Source organism: Fukomys damarensis, unplaced genomic scaffold (genome assembly GCF_012274545.1).
Source record: "Fukomys damarensis isolate Sample0158 unplaced genomic scaffold, DMR_v1.0_HiC HiC_scaffold_28, whole genome shotgun sequence".
NCBI classification, from domain to species: Eukaryota; Metazoa; Chordata; class Mammalia; order Rodentia; family Bathyergidae; genus Fukomys; species Fukomys damarensis.
Window position 1 is genome coordinate 35971140 of NW_022900940.1, and position 24336 is coordinate 35995475.

At 40.9% G+C, this 24336-nt stretch overlaps 1 protein-coding gene across 1 annotated transcript in view; it reads left to right on the top strand.

Moving 5' to 3' along the window:
• The window catches only part of Rftn1 (raftlin, lipid raft linker 1), a 189491-nt gene that overhangs the window by 82772 nt on the left and 82383 nt on the right, over window positions 1-24336 (top strand). Inside the window, exon 4 of the mRNA XM_010612786.3 lies at window positions 24181-24289. Within this exon, the coding sequence (XP_010611088.1) occupies window positions 24181-24289 (109 nt within the window). The remainder of the gene's footprint in view (window positions 1-24180; window positions 24290-24336) is intronic.

Sequence of the window (24336 nt, forward strand, 5' to 3'; positions counted from 1 at the left end):
AATTCTGTGAAATACGCTATTGGTATTTTGGAAGTATGGCCATTTTCACGCTGTTCGTTCTTCCTACCCAAGAACAAGAGATACATTTTTGTTTTCTGATAGCCTCTTGGATCTCCTTTTTCAGAGCACTATAGTTCTTTTACTTCCTTCATTAGATTGATGTCTATCATTTTTATGCTAGTGTGAAAGATGTAGTTTCCTTAATTTCTCAGTGAGTTTATTATTTGTGTTCAGGAATGCTATTGATTTTTGAGTGTTGACTTTGTATCCAGCTGCACTGCTGAATTTGGTTATTACATCTAGATGTCTTTTGGTGGAGTTTTGGGGACTTTCTATATAGAATATCATGTCATCTGCAAGAAATGATAATTTAACATCTTCCTTTCCTATCCTTATTCTTTTTGTTTATGTTTCTTAATTAACTTTTCTGGCTAATTTTCCAGAACTATATTGAATAGAAGTGTTTGATAGGGGAAATCCTTGTCTTGTTCCTGATTTTAGAGTGAAAGCTTTCAGTTTAACCACTTGGTATGCTGTTGGCTGTTGGTTTGTCACAGATGGCTTTTATCAGGTTGAGATAAAGACCATCTATTCCAATTTTCTGTAGGGTTTTTATTATAAATGGATGTTGGACTTTGTCAAATGCTTTTTCTGCAGCTATTGAGATGATTATATGGTTTTTGTCCTTGATTGTGTTAATATGGTTTATTACATTCATTGATTTGCAAATGTTGAACTATCCCTGCATCCCAGGGATGAATCCTGCTTGGTCATGATGTATATAATTTTCTTAATGATGTGCTGAATTCTGTTTGCCAGTATCTTATTGAGGATTTTTGTGTCTGTGTTTGTTAGGGAGAATGACCTGTAGTTCTCTTTTTTTATTGGATCTCTCTTTGGTTTTGGTATCATGGTAATGCTTGCTTCCAGAAAGGAGTTTTAGAGTATTGCTTCCCTTTCAACTTCATTAAAGAGTTTGAGGGGTAGTGGCATTAGATCTTCTCTAAATTTCTTGTAGAATTCAGCAGTGAATCCATCAGGAGCTGGACTTTTCTTTGTTGGTAGACTTTTAATTACAACTTTAATTTCATTGACCAGTACTTGGTTGTTAGAATTTTTGTATCTTCTTGATTCAGCTTTGGTAGTTCATATGTATCTAGGAATTAGTTTATTCTGTGTGTTCCATCTTATCAGAATACAGGTTTTTGAAGTAGGTATTGATGATCTTCTGTAGGATCTGTTGTGATTTCATGCTTTGCATTCCTAATTGCATGGATTTGAGTCTTTCCAGTTTATAATAAGATTGGCTAAGAATTTGTCAATTTTATTTAATCTTTCAAAAAACCAACTCTTCAGTTCATTGAGTCTCTGTATTGTTTACTTAGTCTCAATTGCATTGATTTCTGCTCTGATATGCTTGCTTCAGCAGCACATATACTAAAAATTTGTCCTCTGATCTTTATGATTTCCTCCCTTGTACAAACTTTGGGCTTAACTTACTCTTTTTTTTTTTAAAGAAACCTGAGGTGTAGGTTGTTTATTTGCAGTTATTCTATTTTTCTTTTGTGGGAATTCATCAGTAGAAATTTCCCTAATAGGAGTGCTGTCTTTGTGTCCTGTAAGTTTTCGTTTGTTGTGTTGGCATTATCATTCAACTGTAGGAACTAATTTTTCTTCTTTAATTTCATTTGTGACCCATTGTTTGGTCAGGAGGGTATTATTCAATTTCCATGTATTTTTATAGTTTTTGTGGTTTCTCTTGCCATTGATTTCCAATTTCATGGCACTGTGGTCTCATACTATGCATAGGAGAATTTAAATTCCTTTGCATTTACTTAAGCATGTTCTATAAGCTAATACGTGTCCTATTTTGGACAGTATCCCATTCACAGCTGAAAATGTGTATTCTCATGTGAGGTGGAACACTGTAGATATCTACTGTATCCACTTGTTCACAGGTTTGGTTCAGTTCTCATATTTCTTTGTTGATTTTTTTCATCTAGTTGATCTATTTGTGACAGTGGGGTATTTACTCTCCTATTACAATTGTATCAATGCTTATTTTTTATATCATTAAAATTTGATGTAGTTGGATGTCCTGGTATTTGGTGCATATATATTTATATATATGCAATCCTCTTGGGTTGTTCCCTTAACAAGTATGTAGTGACCTTCTTTGTCTCTCTTGATCAGTTTTGACTTAAAATTTATTTTGTCTGCAGATAGAATAGCTATTCCTGCTTTTTTTCTGGGTTCTTGTCACATGGATTATTTTCCATCCTTTGATTTTCAATCTATGAACTGCTTTTTGAGTTAATAGGTTTCTTGTTTGCAGCATACTGTTGGATCTTGTTTCTTGATCCATTCTGCCAATCTGTTTCTTTTAATTGGTAAATTGAGACCGTTTACATTGATGGTTATAACTAATGTGTTGACTTACCTTTGTCATATAATTTTCTTATTGTTGGTTCCCTTTCTTTCCCTTCTGTTTACATACTTGCCTTTCCTGGTGAATTCATTATATTGGGGTTTACAGAATTATAGTTTTAATTATCTTTTTCTACAATATCCTTAATATATTTTGGCGTGCTGGTTCAGTGGTCATGAATTACTTCAGGTGTTCTTTGTCATGGAAGTATCTTATTTCTCCATCAATTTTGAAAGATAGTTTTGCAGGATTCATCAATCTGGGTTAGAGATTGCTTTCTTTTAGGGCTTGAAATACTTCACTCCTAGCTGTCTTTGGCTTAAGGGTTTATGTGGAAAAGTCTGCTGTGATTCTGATGGGCTTCCTTTATAGGTGATGATTGTTTCTTTTTCTCTTAACAGCTTTTTTTTTTAAATCTTACTGAGTTTATTGGTACTTTTTAAGTATGCAGTACATTCTGGGATCTTGTACCCTTACATGAGAGATCTTGGTTCTCATTTTTTTCCCATACCCCTGCCCTTCCTTTACCCCCTCCACTGTCCTCTATTTACAAAGATTTTGTTTTCATTTTTTTCCTCTTCTCATTTTTTTCTTGTCCCTTATTTCCTTTCCCCTACCCTTCCCATTTCCTCTACACCTTTAGCCCTTTTCTTCCTATTTCACATTCAGTTATACAATTTGTATACAGTTATACAATTTACATTTTTAGTTTTTCACACCAGAGAAACTATTTCAGTATTTACACATGTGTGTCTTATTTATTTCACTTGAGAGTATGGCCTCAATATGCATCCATTTTCCTATGAATGACTCTAGTTTCTCATTCTTTATGGCTAAGTACTACATTTTATAGGAAAACCATGCCTTCTTTATCTAGTCTCCAACTGATGGGCAGTTGGGCTGTTTCCAAATTTTAGCTATTACAAACTGTGCCGCTATAAACATGGGTGCACATATATGACTGTGATATGATACTTTTAATTCTTTTGGAAAGATACCCAGCAGAGGGATAGCTGGGTCAAATGGAACCTCTAGTCCCAGCTCTCTGAGGCATCTCCATATTGATTTCCACTGTGGTTGCCCCAGTCTGCACTCCCACCAACAATGGAGAAGGGTTCCTTTCTCCCCACAACCCCGCCAACATTTGTTATTGGTTGATTTCTTGATAGCTGCCATTCTTTCTGGAGTGAGGTGGAATCTCAGTATTGTTTTTATCTGCATCTCTCAAATGACCAGTGATGTGGAACATTTTTTCATATATTTTCTGTGTTTGCTTCTTTGAGAAATGTCTGTTCATTTCAGGGAACATTGAATCGTCATTCAATCAGTAATGACAATATCATTAAGCACAGCCTAGAAAATGGCAAACTGTGGTCATTTCTATTTGCCACCTTTAACTGTATGAGCAAGATTTGTAGTTAAATAACAAAATCTAACAAACTAGAAAGTTGTATGCAGTAAATAGCCCTTAAAAGAGTGATTTGTACCCTCAGGAGAGAAGTTTAAAAAGAATAAGAGGAAAAAATAGAGAAAGAGAAGAAAAAAAGATTAGAAGCAAATTTGAAGGACAAAGGAAGATTGTACAAGCTTTGGGAAACCAGTGGAAATAAAACAGGAGAAAAAGAGAGACGGAAGAAACAGAGATAAGAGCAGAACAAAAGAACAACAAAAAACCTAGCAGCAATATTCACACACATAAAAACATGAACAATCAAGAAAAAAATGCAAAGAAAGGAAGAAACCGTGTCCACTTTAGGGTCTGCTTCTGCTGTCACTGGTAGACAAAGGGAAAAGACAGACCAGATAGATCTGTGTTGTCACAGCAAGCGTACAGTAGAATTAGGGCAGGGTGGTGGATAACTTAAGAAGCTTGCACTTTCAACTCCACTGAAATTCAGACTATTCCCGGTTCCTGTCTGTGAGGCTGAAACCTAGAGTTGTTCAGCCTACAATACCCTGGGAACATCTTGCTATCTTGAGCTCAGCTCCCTGACCTGAGTTGTCTCTCACAGCTGGCACTGGGATCCACTAGATGCAGCCAACCCATGACTGTTCTGATTCCCAGGTTCAGCTGGCCCCTTTTCAAAATGGCGACTAGCCAGTCACCCTTTGCTGGGGACATGTGAACTGGAATCACTCACCAGCCACTGCATCCTGCAGCATCCACTGCTCTGTTCCACTGGTGCATTTCTCTGTGGAAACCTCTGGAGTCACTCATAGTTAACCTTGCCTTTGTAGGTTCAAGCTGCTTTATCTCATGCTGTGAGTCAAGATTCAGGGAGAAAGTGCTATTTGCCACCTCTCTCTTCTGTGTTGAGGTACCTCTCTTCACTCTCCCTGTGGACTCCAGTTCTCACTTGGGATCCCTGCTGGGCCCCAGGGACCCACTGCCCCTGTCCTCCTATTCCCCACATTGCTATATTCTAGCATCTGGACTGCAAATCTTGGAGATGCTGATTTGCTGCTTCTCAAAACTCTGCCATCTTCCTGGAAGTCTCATCTCTGTGGGTTCAGTTCACTGTGAGCCAGAATACCTGAGATTAAAGAACTTTAAAGAACATTCCAACTCCTTCACAGGTAGATAGAGAGAAATTCCTGTATTAACTTTGTGTTAAGTCTTGGGAACTGTCTGTTTTTTGCCTCCATTACTGGTGACTGAGTCCAAGGCCTTTGCTCTGAGCTGCATATCCAGACTTTTTATTTTGAGACAGCATCTTGTCAAGTCACTAAATTGCCCGGATTGGGCTTGAAATTGTTATCTTCCTGCCTCATCTTCCCCAGGTGCTGGTATTGTAGGTATGTTGTTTTTGTTTTTGTTTTTTGTTTGTTTGTTTGTTTTAAAGGAAAAATAGACCAAAGGAAACAAGGCAAAAACAGCCACAGCGTCTTCTTCATTCTCACCTCAACAGAATTGGGCGGGTGGACATGTAATGTTTGGAAGCAGGGTATTTTAACATATAATTTTGAAGTGCAGGTATTTTTTTTCCTCAGCCAATGCAATAACCATGTTTCTAGGTGATGAAAAGACCCTTATACTACTGAAAATAAGCAAAAATCTTGTACAGAACTTTTTCTAAGTCAGTAAGTAGTTTAAGTAGAAAAAAAAAACAATACAAAGGAAACTTAAGTGATTGATTTGTAATACAGATAGTTAAAGTGATTTTTACAAAGATTGCCAAAGTTCTCACAGCTAGATGTGGGACTAAAATTATTTAGCTATCAAAAAGGGAGCAGAGGCCTTGTTACTATTTTCCAAGTAGAGTATATTAAAAGATAGCTAGCTAACTGTTGATGCTATTCTCTGTCCAAATGAAGTGTATTAGCAAAATCACTTTGGAATGGCTACTTGAAACTTGGACATCAACCTAATGTGTTTGAAAAATGAATGCAAAGTTGTTAGCAAATAACTGGGCTTTAAAGGCATGCAACAACACCGGAAAAAAGATCAGAAGTATTTTGTACATGCGCTCATTCATTCATCCACAAACATCTGTTGAGATTGTTCATCTGTACCTTGGAGATAGTATGGGTTTGGTTGCAGGCCACTGCTGGTAGGCAAATATCACACTAAAGGGAGCACAAATGTTTTGGTTTCCCAGTCATATAAAAGTTATGTTTACGCTATTCTGTAGTCTTAGTAAGTGTGCAGTAGCATTGTTTTTAAAGATGTGCATACCTTAACTAATCGTTGCTATAAGAGACTAATGATTATCGTAGCTGTTGGAAATGTGGCACCGCTCAACATGAGGGTGCCAAAAACCTCTGATTTGTTAAAGCAACCCTCTCTGCAAAGCGAGATAAAGCGGAAGGCTATAAAACAAGGCATGCTGTGCTGGAGCGCTCTGCTCGGTGGGAAGGTAGAGGGTGCTCTGCTGTCCGAGAACACTGTAGCATTTATGATGTCACGCCATGGAGTTGGGAAGAAGTGTATGTCTGTCACATCCCATGTGAAAAGAAACCACGAAAGTGTTTAAAGAGGGAGGAGCTCTTCACGTGAGCCTCACAGTGTTTCTTTTGGGCAAACCTAGTAGTAATGAGCCTGTGGTAGGAAGAGTTAAGTCACAATGAAATGTTTTCTAGTGGCTTTTGAGTAATTTGAGAGCATTGCTGAGAATCTCAACTGTGAGAGGTGATAGAAACAAAGTGACTTTAACTTTTGAAATGCTTTACTGTAAAAGACACATTGATATTCATCTCCCCCATCTTTGAACACACCCACCGTTCTTGCCACTTTCTGAAGCAGTTCTGGAAGTCCTTTTTCATATCTGCAAGAGGTGTGATTAAAAAGTACAGTGGATGCTGTAGTCTAGTGCCAATCAGCAGGAATGCAGCTTATAAAATCATTACGGTGAGTCCACGCCCATCTTACTCGCCGGGTGACTTTTGGCCCTCCTTGGACCACAAAACGCTAACGTTTTAAGTGGAGTCGGTGTGTTGAGGCAGCCATAAAAGACTTGCAGATCGGCCCTAGAAAGTGGCGAGGATGATGGGATAAGTGTGATTGAAGTGAGGGAGAGAATTTTGAGGGGGATTAATGGTAGTATGTCTTTCACCGTAATGCAATTTTTAGAAAAAATTTAACAGTCACTCTATTTTTCAATCACTTTGCATCAAATAGTGTTTGTTCAAAAGCAGCATGCTGTGCAATGATGTTCCTTTCAACTCGCTTCCGTTTTGACACAATTCACTCAAATCCATGATGAAAAGTTATCAGACCTTTTGAAAATTCTGGTTTACTGCCATTTCGTTTTAAGAAGGCAGACCCAACCACGCATCTAACTATAAATTGTTCTCCATTTAAGTATATTAACCATAGTTAAAGTCAGTTACTTTGAAACTGACTGCCAAATACTTAATATAAGTAGAGAAAAAGCTTTCAATTCTTTCTTTGGCTCAGTTAATGATTTTCAATAAACAATACAAATATAGTTGCATTCAGTCTGAATTATAATAAATGGACCTAAATTCTCCTTCATTTTAGGGATATAGTTTTCTTTAGCATGAGTTCCCAAAGATCTCAAAACTTCATGGCTGAGAAGAGTCATTTCTTAAAATATCACTGCTGATGTTTTACAAGTGTGGATTTAATTCTGGGTTATTTCACGATTGTTGATGAAAATCCAAAATGGTCCTCTTTTCAGCCATTGAATTGTCATCGTTCACACGGAGGGCTGGTTGAGTGTCATTGATCTGTTTTCTGTCCCTGGTGAATTGAAGCCATTTAGGTCTGTGTTTCCTGGGGCAGTGCCTTACCTGGTGCAGGGACCAGGAAGGACATTTGGGAACTCTGTGTATCAGGTATCTTTTGGTCTAGCTACTGGAAGGTGCAGACAAGCTGCAGGTAATGCAGGGGGCAGAAAATGCATATAATCAGAATTGCCCTGGGAAATCTTTTCCAGTGTCCATGAAATGTAATCTTCTAGCATCCCTATACCTGACTAACGCATGTTTTCCTTTAAGACTTGATCACATGGCTGTTTGCAACAGTGACCCCCTTAGAGAAGTAAGGTGGTTTGTAGTGGGTGTTTATCGGAATCCCACCCAGGGTGAGAGATGCTCGTCCCTAAAAACGAATCTGTAGGGACTGAGGCTCAAGGAACAGGAACTCTATCTACATCTCTCAGAGCCTTTAGATCTCAAGAAGCTTACCCACCAGGGGATTGTAAACTCTTATGTACAAATTATGACAGTGCCCAGCTACTCCATAGATCTTGGTTTGTATCTGTAGCAGGACTTTGTTAATTGGGATGCTTTAGAGAATGAGGCCCAGTACTCACTCCAGTTGCTATGGTCTTGAAGGTTGTATACGTTTGATCAAGGAGAGAGAATGGTGGAAAGAGTTTCCCAGGCAGGGAGACAGCCCATTCTCTGGAAAAGCAGAACGTGGCCCATGGAGTGACCAGAGCACCAGGTTCTGAAGAAGTGGTGGGAGAAGTGTGAGAGGCATGAGGGGCTGGGGCTGGAAGGAGGCTGAGGAGGCTGTTGGGAAGCCGCAATGAGCCCGTGAGGGCTTAGTCCATGTCACTGTCTGCTGATGTGGCCAAGTCTGTCTGTCTTTATTCTATATGATTCCTCCAGTCATTGTTCAAAAAGATGAGGTAGGCTGCTGAGAGCAATAGTGAGCTGTTTGTTCCAAATTGACCCTATGTGTGTAGTTTGAAATCTTTCCTCTTGACCATATTGGCAAGCTGTACTCCCAAGTACTTACAAGCAGTAGATTGCAGAATGAATCAGCTCTGGTCACCCAGTGGCAAGTCACGCAGAAAGAGACAGTCCTTTTGGCTCCTTTGCTGTTTTATTTCCAGGAAAGTGTATCTTGAGAGAGTGCTCAGCTCTTGTTCCCCTGTTGGAGATAAGAGTGAATTCCTGAAGACCGCCATCCTCTGAGACAGGGCTTGCAAGCTCACATGCCTACAGGGCCTGGCTGGTGGAGTGGGACTCTGGAAATTGGAGAACCACTGCCTTAGCTCTGTCCTAATGTTGCCAGATGTTACCTGATCTTGTATTTTTTTTTTTCTTCGAGAAGAGTGAGATGTCTGGATTTTTATATGAAAATTTCTCTCTTAAAAATATCACCTGGCTGAGGGTTTAGCTCAGTGGTTCCACCACCTGCCTCTCAAGCACAAGGTCCTAAGTTTGATCCCCGGTACCAAAAAAAAAAAAAAAAAAAAAAAAAAAAAAAAAAAAAAAAAAAAAAAAAAAAAAAAAAAAAAAAAAAAAATCACCTTACTTTTTCAGAATAGCATTGTGCATCCCTAACCCAGGCCATTGGCTCTCGTCTTGGCAGCCTTTAAGATTTTGATGCGATGCCCTCTTTGGTAGAGTTAATCATGCACCCTCTGAATATTCTGTTCTCTCTTTGACAAACAGCGCTCATCTAACTTCTCAGATCCTCCTGTGATTGTTTTAAATACATCCATCTGCCTCGCTCCTTACTAAGTCATATTTCAGCTCTGGATACATAGTGCTTCGAGTGCTGGAGAATGTGACTCAGTACAGTCTTCCTAAATGGTAGAGTCAAATAAAACCATACCCTGGAATTTTGCTACAGCTATTTAATGAGAAATCATAAACTGATTTCCAGATGGATCTGTCTTAGGTGAACCCATCATGATAATGCAGGCATGTAGCATGGACCCCACGTAATGGAACATACACAGGCTCACACTAGTGCATGCGCATACGTGTGTCATTGCCTGAATAATAGTAATTTGCCACAAGAGTAGATGGTATGTTGATTCTTGCTCTTTTTCCTTTTAAAAAACATCCGAAGGATGGCCTTCACAGAAAAGAAAATCTTCGTGGACCTTAAGTGGAATATAAATGCATTACATTGCCTTTTTTATGGCCACAAAATAACATGAACATTTTCTTTGGCATTTGAAAAGGACAAAATTGGGAAAGTACAAAATTATATTGGAACTAAAAAGAAAATTCTTTTAAAAATTGCAGTTGAAAGTATCCTCTTTAAGTGGACTTGTGTCTCTTTATGTCTAATTCTTACCAATTACTTTGATGCTTGGGAGAATTATAGGTCTCTAGAAAGGGGTTTCATAATTAAGTGAAACATGCAGGAGTGGAAGTGCCTGCTGGGCTGTGCCCAAGAAAATGCTCCTATGAGAGAGGCTGGGAGTCCGTCCTGGGGCCGCTGATTGTTGGAATCACAGTGAGGAAGGAAAGTAACGGCTGGGCTTAGCAGTGATTGACACACATTACAGCCCTGGGGAAACCTCAGCAGCTGGTATTGCCAGAGAGCAGAAATTGAGGCAGGTAGATTCGAAGCTTCATTCTTTAATCAAAGCAGGGAGTATGCAGGTGTTTGTTTAGTGTGGAGGTCATTATTTTGGATTCAGCAGTGGGGCTTTTCCCTGGAGCTGCCCCTTGTTTCTTAAGTGTATCGTCCTTCACAGTTTTTTTTTTTAAGTCTCCTAAGGGGTGTGAAGAGTTTGATTAGCTCTCTGGGCTGCTACCTTGCCCTCAGGAGCTGTCCGGCATCACCAAGACTACCTTCATTTATTCCTCCTATTTTCCCATCTTGCTGTGGAGTGACACCCTTTTCTGGTGTGTTGAAGTTTCAGGATTCACTGTTAATTATTGTGTTTGCACTTTCCAATCTAATATGCCGGTGTAAAGCCACATTCTCAGGAGGAAGGAGTTTTTTGTTGTTTTTTTTTTCTCTCCAATCCACACCCCTAAATGGCTTGCCTGGTGACTTACTCTCTTCCTCCAAAGTGTAGGCCTTTATCCCAGAGGAGAGAACAAGAGAGACGTGCTTGGTTTGTGTGAGAGCTCATTTCCCCCCAGTTTTATAGCTGGCCTTGATTGCCTGTGTCTTTCTCGACATTTTATTCTGTATTTTTATTTTTTATCTCCCTGAGAGAGAGAATTAACATACTAGTGATTTCCAAGCTTTCCCCAGAAGTATTTTCGAATGGCAGGGAAGAGGAGGGAGCAGATGACCTAAACACAGAGGCACAAACACTAAATTTCTTTCAAATTTCCCACGATCTTAAAACTTACGTGAATACACTGTGTCCTGTAGTGTCTGTATTTGTTTTTCAATAAAAACAAATGTCTCCCCATACATAAAACTGTTTAAATCAAAATGGACTCTAAGAAGATTTATTCTGTGGCTTTGGAGGTGGACGATAGGGACATTTAGATGTGATTTTGAGAGTCATCTGCGCACGGTAGGTAGGTAATTTAGTTGCAAATAATTTTATTAAAGTGTTAGATTGGGGAATTTATATTTCTACTCAGTATTAAATTGAGGAACTCAGATTGTCTTGGTTTAAATCTTTCCGGCAAAAATCTTTTTATTTTTTCTCTCCTCTTTGTCAATCAGAAGTAACTTACCTTGTGTGTGCTTTTCAGGCTGAAAGAGATATAATGGATGTTGCCAATGGTGGGTCCTGGAAGCAACTAGAACTAATTGAATTTTACATTTTTAGGTATAAATGCCGAAGCAGGTGAGAAATAACTTTCAGATACGTGTAAAGACATTATTAGTGATTTAAATGTTCTTGAGATTTTGATAGAATGATTATCTCTCGAATCTCCCCAACTGTTTCCTATAATGTTTTAAATGGTTGAAAGATGGAACCCTTTTACAAAGAGGCAAATGCTATAAATATGATTTAGTGTAGTACCTCATTTCATTTGCTTCCTATTCATCAGCCATGAGGTGGAACTCAAAACGGCCACAAAGACTCTAACGTCCAAATTAGTAACTCATATTCATACAGCACCTGTTTCTGAGGGCCTGGGAGCACTTTGCCTCGTTCCTGTATGTGTTAAGTTTTATAATTAATTCTCACTGTGGCCTCACGATGGCGGTTTTAATATTTGTTGAAAACATTATTATGTGTTCAGCAGAGGTTTTATGCTGTTTTAGAGCTGAAAGATCCCATTCTCTTCCTTTATCCCCCACCTCCCACTTTATACTCCAGGAGAACTAGGCTGAAGAAGTTATTATTAGTGAGCTCTCAGTACCGACGTGTGGGTGGGCAGGAGGAAGTGAGCACGGAGGATGGAGCTTCAGTCCCATCTTGAGGCTCACGGTGCAGAAATACACCATCTTTCAGCTCATGCGCCCTGGAGCATATGGGCGCATCCTAGGAGAATTTCATTAATCCCCTCAGTTGGGTGGCTAGGATACAGGACCAGAGGCCAGTCGCATCGTCAGACGGTCTGGGGCATAGGGCTGCTACTGCACTCCCGTTAGAGCTGTCAGGTCAGTGGCTGTATTTAGTAGGTTGTCTAGATCTTGTCACTTCCTGCATTTGATGGTTTTAGGGCCGTGAATGCATTACTTTATCTCCGCTCCCTCAAAATCAGAATGTGTCTATTCATGTCTTTTGTATGAGCTCTGAATGGAATGAGGCGAACATAATCTCTGCAGTAGGGAAGTTTACGAAATACCAGTGGAGCCGAGCCTATAGCACGCAGGGTGCAGCGGACCATTTGTATCATGGAAAGCTTCTAAAAGGTTCACCATCACTGACCTAACTTGTGACCTTGAAATGTCCATCCTTGAAATGTCCGTCCTCTTAACTTGTATAGTCTAAATCCCCTAAACTGCTCTATCAAGCAACCTGGATCTTACCAGGAACAAAAAACCTCCTTGGGAAGAACACTCATATTTCTAGGCACTGGTTAGTATGATTTCTCAGTTTTGGTGGTAACCGCAATAGCTGTCATTTATTATTGCTGTGGCTGGTCAGAGACCTTGCTCGTTGCTTCATGACACACGTTATCTTTATTCCTGAAGGTCAAGGTGATGGGCCTGAGAGTGGTGACTTGTCCGAGTCAAAATTTACACACTTCAGAATCTTTCTACTTCTAGTTCTTTTCAGTTTCTCAAACTTGAAACTACTAAACTTTGGACCAGGTCATTGTGTGTGTGAGGAGGGGACTATCCTGTGTGTCATGAATTATTGAGAGGCATTACTGATATCAGCCCCCTAGATGACCGTAGTGAACTCCCCAGTCCCTGCAGTTGTGATAGTCAGAACTATCCTCAGACCCTGCCAAATGTCTCGTGAAGAACAAAACTAGTTGAGAACCACTGGGTTAGTGTTAGGGTGGGAAGTAGGGTTCTAACTTTATTTCCACGGAGCCATTTTTGCCAGTGGAATTTATTATATGAACCTAACTTTGCCACTGAATCAAATGCCGTGTTTATTATAGTTTGGATTTCCACATGTGCCTTAAACTATTCCTGATTTTTTATTGTTTCTTTGATCTGTTTATTGATTTTTATCCCAGTACCACGCTACTTTTTTATGCTGGAGTTGCAGAGCCTCAGCCTTGCTAAGCATGTGCTCTCCCACTGAGCTGTACCCCAATCCTTTCTCCATGCTGTTTTAATTATAATAAATTTGTCATGTATCTAATAGGAAAGCACTGCAGTATTCTTCAGGATCATGGAAATTTTTATACATTGATTTTTCTTTCCCCACATAAAGCCTGATTTTCTCCAGTTCCTAATAAAACCTGTTGAAACTATAAGTGCGTTTATGTGCTAATTTGAGGATAATTTACACCTTGTATTTTCAAGAACATAAAATTCAATGTTACTGTTGGGAGTAAAATTTATTTTGCACCTTCGTAATTACTCTGAAAATTCTGAGTACTGCCTAGGCCCGTGATTTCCAAAATTGGGTGGACACCAGTGTTGAAAGCGAGCTTGAGGCTCCTCTATATTGTTGTTGAAAATGCGGGAGAGAATTGAAGCACCACCACCGTGTTTAACATTCAGGTTGAAGGTGATGGCCCTGGCTTGGTGTGAATGTGAAGCCCACCTCTCCTGTGTGGAGCAGGAGGGGTCCAGGTTGAGAGGAGTGCTTGCAGCTGCACATTGTTCAGGCTTTACACAGCGTCCTAGATAGTGATTCCAGATTGAAGACAATATCGGTAATGTAAATATGAACTCCCCCATCTGTCCGTCTCTCTGTGTGTCACTCACCCTCACAAGCACACATACACACATACACACAGGTACAGCTTCTAAGAACGTGTTAGGCGCAATGTGAGGTAAAACATCAATGCCTACCTATTCAGATCTGACAAGAAGACGTGTGGAATTATCAAGACTTTTTCAAATATGGATTCATTTGCATTCTCAATGAATCGCATTTCAGGGGGACGTTATGACTTGATATATTAGTTACTAATAATTGCGATCATTTAAAGTTGCTGCTTATCTCATCCGTTCGCCATTCTTTTAATTTTGTGCTTTGGGTGTATATTTTATAGCTGTACAGCATGTCAGTATAGTCATAGTTGGGAGTTTTTCTGATGGGAGTTAGGTAATCTGAAGTTTGGAAGTGGAGGATGGTGGCACATGCCTGTAATTTCGACTACTTGGGAGACGGAGGCCAGAGGATCACAATTCAAAGCCATCCTGGGCAATTTAGTGAGGTCGTGTCTCAAAGATAACAGGGGCACGGTGGGAGGTGGAGATCAGTGTAGAGTATCCTAAATTCAGTTCTTAGTACCACGAAAAGGGAGGACAAGGAAAAGAAGGAGGAGGGGGAGGGAGAGAATGAATGGATGTGAACAATCAGTGCCCAGGTCCACCAGGTCTCCCCGCCTGACAGCACCTTTGTCTTATGAACTCAGCAATAGATTAATCCGCTGATGAGTGTAGCACCCCCGTGATCCAGTTACCTTCCCAAAGCCCCACCTGGGAACATGTGAGACTTTGAAGGGGACGTTTTAGATCGAAACCATTACCGATTTCCATCTCCTAACTCAGTCAGAGGGTATAGGTGTGCAGACCAGAAGAAACAGTAAACAGACTTGGAATTTGGAACGCATGCATTAAATACAGGTGGGGAAGAGAATTCCTGTCACTTAATTGGCCAGGACCACAGAGCGTCTTGAAGACCATTCATGAATAGTTACTACCCTGTGCTCTGAAAGCATTACTGTGTTGTTATTGTTTGCAGACAGGACTTTTTGTGAATGAGTAAATGTCAAGAAGACCTGCTTTTATTCAGTGTTCGGTTTGTGATGAAATTTTAATGATGTATCATTACTAACATTGGTTCTTTCTACAGCTGTAGTTTTCTAAGTAAAATGGGAACCCGTAGGATGCGAGAGAGAACAGGATCCTCCCCCAAATCCCATCCTCGTGGCCGCTGTGCTCCTTTTTCAGGGGACACTGAAGTAAAGTGTATTTGTTTTCCTCTTGGCTGTTGAAGGCAGCAGTGAACTCCGTGTATCTACCGTGAAGCCAGCCCTGGCTGCAAGCCTCGAGACAGGATGTGGTGAGATGTTTCTTGAATAAACGGCGGTGTGAGATGGTTAGATGACCCCGGTGACAGGCACCCCCTTGGTCGGGCACAGCTCCTTGGGAGTCTGTAACCAGGGCACATCTCGTGTGCGCATCTCCTCTCATCATTTCCAGACGGTTTCTGAGGATACCGAACCCTTTTCGAGTGAAATGGCAAATGTCCTTTGGTGAAGGAGGAAGGGGGGACGTCAGAAGAGAGGGCGGTGACCCATTGAAGATGGGTTAGTTCTCCTCCTCTCTGCCTTCTCCTCAGAACTCTCCTGCTGGACACCACAGTTGGGAGCTTGGTTTAATGATTCCCCGCAACTTATTTACTGGACTGTTTTTCTTAAGTATTTCAAGCTTCACCATGAGGGGAAACTGTGAACTCCAGAGGTCTCACTTTGGTTTTGTAGATTTGGTTCATTTTGCCAAGACGGGTCACACATACTATGGGAGATCTTTCCCCAGTGTTCCAAAAGCATTTTGGGAACCTGCATTTTACTCCCTACCCCATATCCACCACCAACTGCAGGAACAAGAAATGCCTAAAATCTGTCTCCCACCCATCTACTCCCTGACAGAAATCTTAGCTCAGCTCTCCCTCCTGCTCTCCTAAAATATTCTCCCTCTTCACATCCGTCTAGCACCACCCATGACTCACCTTCACATCAGAGTTAAGGTGAGTTCCATCCTTTCTTTGCACCCTGTTTCCCTCCTCTGCTCTGCACTCTCCGTCGCAGATTCCTTCCAACCATGAAGTCCTCCTGTGTGAGCTGGGCCTTTACTGGTCCAGCTGAGTAACAAGAACCCACCTTCACGTACCTTTTGCTGAACTGACCTGTTAATATTATTTCCATCGCAGAACTCATGCTTTCCCCCCGATCTTTACTAATTTATCTTCTCAATGCTTAGAATATAATTTTATCCATAGCCCTACGATGAATTTGTGCACAGCCTCAAAGATTCAATCCACATGCTCTGTGCTTTAAAAAAAAAAATCCCCTAATTCCTGACGTTGGAAATTAACTGAACTCCCATAGAACTTCTGTTTCTTATGTGGTTTATCATCCCTCATAGACAGTATATATGTTCGAGGGCAGGATCTAACTCAGTGCCTTATATTAACTCAATTCCTTATATGTGGTTGGTCATCAAGCTGTCGATGAATGAATAAACCTTTTATCTTTAGTTATACATAAGTTGATAAAAGTATCTATAGCCTTGTTTCTTTTATTGACAGATCATTTTCATATCTGTAGCTTGTCTCTGCTGTTCCCTTAAATAAAAAAAACATTTTGATCATTCTACTTGAACTTGGTATTTTGGAAGAAAAAAAAAAGTCTTAAAATTTCTTCCTGTTTCCCAGAGATAAATTTCTGACAACTGACATTTAGGAATTATTTTTTTTCTGGTTGGAGAAGTGCCTAGCAATCTAAGTTTGTGTTTGTCATCAGTTCTTATGATTATTTCTAAATGAAGCCAAAATAACCTTGTTGATGCACCACATAGCCTCGCTCCTTTCTTTTTTTAACTAAAATTTTAATTATATGCCTAGTATCCTAGAAAAAGATGTTGTTTAAACTCAGTCTTTGACGTGATCTAAGAGATTTATGTGTTGAAATGAGATCTATTACGTGTTTATTTAAAGTAATGTGTATGCTAGTTTTTAGTCACATGCTTATTATTTAAAAGAAGAGTTTATAATAGTTTTTTGACAAGAATTTGTCTTCAAGATCAGGTCTTCCCATGAGACCAGATGAGTATTCAACTCACTAGTTGCTACTTCATCAAAATAATTTGATGCTTAACCCTTTTGCTTGCAATAATTTTGAATATTTAATGCACTCATAAGTGTGAGCAGCACTTGTGAATGAGTATTTTTAATGACTTTAAAAGGTTGTGTTACAGGTGCTGTGAGGACAGAGATGGGCTGTGTAAATGTACTTAGGCCTTCTTTCTGGGGGAGGAATTTTCTGTGTCATTACAGTGAAATATCTGTATTATGTTTCCGAGTTAGATACTTTGATGATGATACAATTAGATAATCTGTTTTTACCTGTGCCCCGGCATTCTGCTCTGTGGCTCACATTAGAGCTTTGTGTCTGTAACCTAGAAGCCACACACCAGTGGCAAAGGTAAAAATCCCAAAGACATTGGCCTACATAGCATTAAAAATTGTTGTGTGGAACCAAAATTTGACAGTTGTGGCCTACATAAAAAAATAGTTTAATAGTGTCTTTTGAAAAATGTAGAAGATGTGGAAATCCTGGCCTGGAATTTGTAGTAATGGCTGGGGTATAAATTCAGTTTATTGTGGTTTCCACTGATTCCATTGGTCCCCTTTATTAATGTTTTATTGTCACTGTAACAAATTCTCTTTAAAAAGAAATGACTTTTATTTAACTCACAGGTTTGGGGACTGAACGTCTAGGCTGCATGTAACAGCTCTGGTGAGCCCCCCCCCCACTTCACATCATGGTGAATGCCATCCTGCAGGATGTGTGTGTGGAGGGCGGGTCAGGTGCTGAGACTAGAAGCAAGAGAGCAGAGAGGGGCCAGTCTAGCTCTTCTATGCGACCAGTCCCCACTCTTAAAGACCCCATCACTTCTCATATCACCAAGCTGGGGACCAAGCTTCTAACGCATAAACCTGGGGGAGCGGGGCACACTGAAAATGTATTCAAACCATAGCCCTCCCGACCCCCAAATGTCATATATTATTGATCCTTCACTGTGACGTTGCTCTAGGACTTGGAGATGTGAAAGGGAGTCTGAGAGGATTCTGAAGAAAAATAGGAAAGCGTATTTCTTGGTGGACATTCTTGTATCTTTAAATTAGAACAGTGTGTCCAGGTTGTGTATCTTGATTTTAAGAAAAATGACTGCTCTTTCAGTCATTGCCTTTGGGCATTTGCAACCTATTTGACCTTACGCTGGCTGCCTAAAGAATGGCCACACAACTCTTAGTAGGTATGCATTTGTGATGGGTGAGAATTTCCAGGCCATCTCTGAGTTTGCACAGTTTTTCTTTCAGTTGGTGTTTGTGTACGAATGATGAAGATCAGTGTGACACAGAGGAGGTGGTCATTTATTATGTTCTTAGTGTGTCTTCTGTGGGCAGTGGTGCTCTCCACTGGGGCGCATCGGCATGTACAAGAGGCACAAGGGCTCTTGGCTCTCCTGCCTGGAAGGTAGGAAAGATCTGTGTGCAAACACTCAGTATCTATTTGATAAACATTTATTATTTTACTTATTCACATTCAGTTTTGGTTCAATCCCAATTAAACGGTATCCAAGAAATGAGGATTATTTGGGGTGATTGAATCTGGAAATGATAATGGTTGCTTGTGAATGTACTTAATGACACTGAATTATATACTTAAACATTATTAAAATGGTAACTGTTATGTATATTTTTACCACGGTGAGGAAAATAAAAAGAAATGAGGAAAGCAGGAAGTACTTTTGAGTTTTTCTGATCAAAAGAAGCATAAACCCCCACCCCTATGTTTCTTTTATCTCTGGATCTTTTACTTGAAGGTGTGTTTTCTTCTGGTGTAGGAGCCAAAATTATATTACTTTCTATTTTCCCCTTTCTGTGGACTGTCCTGGTTATTTCCCAAGAGAAATTTCTAGGGGAGTGGCGGGTGCCCAGCTTAGGGATAATTTCAGGTTTAACCAAAGAAACAAAAGTTACAAAGATATTACAAAGAATTCTCATATTGCTGTCACCAAGTTTGCTACCATCTATTAATAGCCCACATTATCATAGTACATTTATCAAACTAACAAATTGACACTGGTATATTACTATTAATTAAACTGCAGAATTTATTTGAATTTCACCTATTTTTCTATTAATGTCCTTTTTTCGTTCCAGGATCCAGACTGGGGTAGCACACGCATTTAGTTTTCATGTTGTGATGGAATTTAAAAGCTTAAATAGGCTCTGATACCTTCATTCTTTGTTTTCTCCATCCGTGAGAAGTGCTAAATTTGTGTGTCTTGTTAATGCCATGCTGCTGTGCTCTTAAGAACCTGCACTCTTCTTCATTCTTGGTGTTCAAGACATTGCATTTCTGCTTAGTAACATCCTCTTATTTTGCCTTCCTTTCGAAAATCCCTCTGGAATGGCTGAGATTAGACCCCCCTCAACTCTAGTGCTGTATACAAATGGGGGTCTCATGATGTGAGGTAGGTCAGATCTGTGTTTTAATTAATTTCCCAAGGTAGTTTCTGAGAAATGATCTGATATTACACCCACCATTTTTTTCAAAGACTTACGCTGTTCTGAACCAAGCTGACATATTAATTTGACAATCTGCCAACTTAACAGAATAACCATATATTAAAGGCATCAATTTGACAGTCTGCCAACTTAAGATAGCCATATATTAATGGTAAACAGATTTCTTCGTACCTGTTTTCATAGGATGAATCTGTAGGAATTTCAAGAGGATAAATAAATTGGAGAGAAGAGTATATGTTTGTTAATTGAAGCAGTTGACAGAGTGGATCCTACCCTTCTCAGTAACATAATTCCTTGAATAATGATGCGTCCTTCTGGTCTTATTCTTCCTTCCCTGATCACTCCTCCTCTGCTGTTGCTTCCTCTTTTCTCCTAACCTCTTCATAGTAGATGGTCTTGGAATTCGGTGCTTGACTATTCTTTCTCCTAAGGAAACCGCCCCCAGCCTGTGCCGCTGTACCTTCCCCATCATAATAATGGCGCCTGCATCTCTTCTCCCAGTTTCCAGCAAAAGGATCCCTGGGAAAGGAGGATTCCTTTCTTTCACACCATAAACCTGTCCACACGGAAACCGAAGAATCCAGCTCTTCTGACACTGTTACCACTCCACTTAGAGCCACCGTCATCTCGCCTCAGAATGCTGAGGTCATCATCCCCTAAACATCCCCTGCAGCCGGGGGTGTACTTAACAGTGAATCTGATTGTGTCACTGTTCAACGCTTTTCAAGGAATGCCCCTGTGTAAAAGCTTCTGTCGTCACTGTCCTTCGGGGTCTGTATCGTCTAGTTCCTTGTGAGCTCCCTCAGAGATGCCTCCTCAGAGTATTCCCACTTAGCAGCGAAGAAACTGAGTAACAGAAATTTCATCTAAATTGTCCAAAGGCTCTGGGCTCACAAAAGACCTACTTTAATTATCTCTGGAACCTGCAGCCTCCAAACTAATGCAGTCCAGTGGCATTTACTGAGTTCGGGATGGAGAATGACAGGGAAGCATGTTTCACTTTTAAGTCTGTTCTTCTCCGAGTGTCTTTACTTAAGTGGACAGTGTTTGGTGTTAATTTCCAGACAAGACCAGCTGGAAGGTAAACCTCCCATGTCCACATCCCTCCTTTTTCTTACTATTTGAACTAAGACCTCTCTGTCCCTTGCAAAAGTGGAAAGCATCTGGGCTTTGGTCCAAGGGAAGTTTGGGGGTTTCCCATGTCCTTTTCCAGGATGATACCATGGCATGGCTTTTTGGGAAACAGGACTGGCCTTTCCCCTCCCCCATGGGATGGTGGGGTGCAGCTGCTCAGCAGAATCCCAAGTTAGCACTTAGACCTTCGATTGACTGCACAGTATCTCTTCCCTTGTGCTGTGGCCACTGCCTGACCCCTGAGCCTGACTGCAAGATGTCCATGTCCCTGTTGCACGGTGAAGCCTATGCCATCTGGCAGAGGCTACGCTCAGGTGCCTGGCTGAACTGTGTTAGATTGTTGTGCTCTGTAATTATGACCAACTTAGCTCAGACGAACCTATGCATTTATTATCTCTCAGTTTCTGTAGCTTATGTGGTTTCTCTCTTTAGGGTCTCATCAGGCTATAGTTAAGTGTCATCTGGGGCTGTGGTTGCATCAAGGCTCAACTGAGGAAAAACCCACTTGTAGGTTCCTTCAGGTTGTTGGCAGAATTTATTTCCTTACAAGGATCAAGATTATTTGCTTGTAGCTCTTGGTCAGGGTCTGCCTAGCAGTTGCTTGTCATATAGCCTTATCGTAACATGAGTACTTCCTCCAAGCCTGCAAAATGGCACCTTGGGGCACACGTCAACCTTGGGAGTGACATCCCACCACCTTTGCCACAATCTACTGAGTACAAGCAAGCCATAGGACTTGCCTCCACTCAAGGAGAGGGAATGCACAGAGTGTGAACATCAGGGTGGGGGGGGTCACCATGGCAACCATGCTATGCCCCATCCAATAAGCAAGTTTTGCTAGCAACTCCTTATGTAAGGTCAGTGGCACAGAGAGGGTTTTTATATGACTGTGGTCCTCTGCCCAGCTCTTACTCCTTGCTGGCCACAGCTGCATCCTCACAGAGTTGTGACTTAAAGGCTTGGGCAGCTGATATCCATTCTTGGAGAGTTTAGGGATCCTCGCCTCTTCTCTCTTTCAACTCTTCTCAGTGTCACAGTCCTCTCAGGTCAGATCGTGGGGTTTATTCCTAAAGGAAAGGAAAGATTTGTTAGTTGCTCGTGTAGTCTCCCTGTGTGCATTGGATTTGCTTTTCCAAGAAACTACGGGCTGAGATGAAATTTTTTCATGGTTCATCTAGAAGACTTACAATTCCTGTTGTGTTGTTGTGTTGATCCTTTGTCCTCCATTCAGTTCAGATGTAACTGAGTTAATTATTTGGTGAAGTGAACCAGAGCTGCCTTTCTTGTTGCAGAACCGAAGATGGTAGTTACTAGCTCCCGAATTAAAGGTTATTCTTATGAATCTGGTCTCTGGTTACTTACAGACTCATGCTTTTTCCATTCATTTTATGAGTGTTTTCTATAGTATTGACTTATTTTAAATTATTATGATTTTTCAACCTAGTTATTTAAAATCTTAGTGGATATTTCTAAATGACTTTATACAGTCTGATGTTGTTCGCCCTGTGACAGAGCAATTGGGATTTTACATTTTAGAATTCCCCTCTCCCTTTATGTTCTTTGTCATTTGAGACCTCACATAATACACAAGAGTGTGTCTTGGCCAGACCTTCACTTTCAGAAGTCTGGAACTTTCTGTTTTAGTTCTCCTTAGGGAGAGAAATGAGAACCCAAATCTAACCTCAGACCAAGCATTAAGGCAAGAAAACCAGGGTTCAGCATCAGTTTATTCTGCTGGAATTATTCTGGGCTGACCCACGGTATGGTTTAGATGTGGATCTAGAATGTCTCCTGTGTTCCGAGATGAGGCTTTTGGATGGTGACTGGATCGGGGGACAGTGGATTAATTCTTTGATGAGTTCAAAGCCAGCTGAAGGTGCTGTTGGGTAGCACCTGCTCAGCAGAGGCAAGTCATGAATGAGCCTGTGACCCTGGCGGATGTATTCCTGTCCTGGCTCCGCCCTGTCCTCTCTGCTTGCTGACTGTCATGGCTTGAGCAGTTTTCCTCCGCCATGCCCTTTCACTGTTTTTGTCTTGGAATAAACCCTCTGAAACCATGAACCAAATACCCAACACCCTTCAACTTGCGGGTGTTGGGTATTTTTTTCCCAGTGACAGGAAAGTGATTAATACAACTCATTAGCAATCCATGTCATCTTTTACATTTGAAATGTATGCACCTCATTACCCAACCCCAGAAAGGATAGGTTAGAAGCAAAAGTAAAAATAAGCTATTGAAGTTTTCTTACTGAACCACAGTTGCACACCTGGAGAAAACAAAACCCTCTCATTTTTTTTTCACTTTTAAATTGCATGTAAATCTTGCCCAGATGGTTAACGGTAAGATAAATTGCTTTTAAAACTACATAAGAATCTTGGAGGTTAGCCTCTAAAATGTTGTAACAGATGTGCATGCAGAAACTGGTAAGATGTATGTGTCTCAGGAGCGCTGTGTGGAAGTGGCCACTTCGAGACTTTTCTGGCCAGCTTAATCTTGCAGGGGCAGGCAGGGAGGGCCCTTTTTGGAGAAGCAGCATCATAAGTGGGCCATGCTCACTCCTCAGCCAGTGTAGAGTAGCTGGTCTATCTGTGGTCTGAGCCCTGGGCAAAGTGCCAGAACCCTGGCCACGCATTTCCAGTCCCCCATACCCTAGGAGAGAACGAACACATTCTGTCGAACCTTACCTGCGTTTCTCGTTGCTGCAGGCGCCACGGGGCCAAAGATTCCCCTTCAACTTCCAACAACCGTGTGGCTTCCAGGAGTTCTCAGACCCATATGAGTGCCATGCAGAAGCCCATGAAGGAGTGACAGAAAGAGTGGGGTTTCTTCTGGTGACCGCTTGGCGCCGGGCCCTCCTGCCGGCAGCTTTGTCCTGTGCGCTGTCCCATGGAGGACTGGACAGTGGTCGTGTGGGGGCCATTCCCGCTGACTTGTTTTTGTATTGTATTGCAGAGATGGCAGGGTGCCCCAGCAAGCCTTGATAGTGACTCCACAGTGGGACGCTTTTGCCTCACACTGGCTCTTTTCATCTACTGTTTCCCCAGGGTTCCTACTTGTCATTACCTGATAGTTCTTCTTTGATGCATCTTTAATTTTGGTAGATTTTGCCAGATTTCCCTCTTTAGGGATGGAGCCCTTTTAATGTCTTTTATAGATAGATTTTTAATTTTGTAAGTGGGATATGAATATTTTCTCTTCATTAAAAATGGAAAAGTGATTATGGCTAATGTCACTGCTATTGTTGCATCTTACTAGGTCTTTTCCTGTGCCCTGCATCTGAAGGCAATACTACGTATGTTTCTGATCTGTATGTGTGTCTACTCTGTATGTGTATTGACTACTATGTAAGCCATATTGTGCTGAACCTCCATCCTACAGTAATGTGTTGTACTTGGCCACATGTCTTGGAGGTCTTTCCATGACATATAACTATCTATGTTCTTTGAGTTGTTTACTATAAGCTATTTTTTACCAGTGCTATTTTTGGCAGCTACTTCAGAAAAGAATGTAGGATCTCACTGGCACTCAGTAAAAAGCATTTTTTAAACTATTGTGTAAAACCTCAGTCTTTGTGTCTTTCTCTGCAGATCTCAGAAAACTGATCCTCACAGTGAAGGCTATGTCTTGGAATTGGATTGCTCCTCTTCCTTAGAACAACTGGCAGACCAAAAAATCATCCCAGAGTTCGTTAAGAAGGTGAGTGCTGAGGTTGGGACCTCACTGGATGGGTTCGTAGGCTGCGA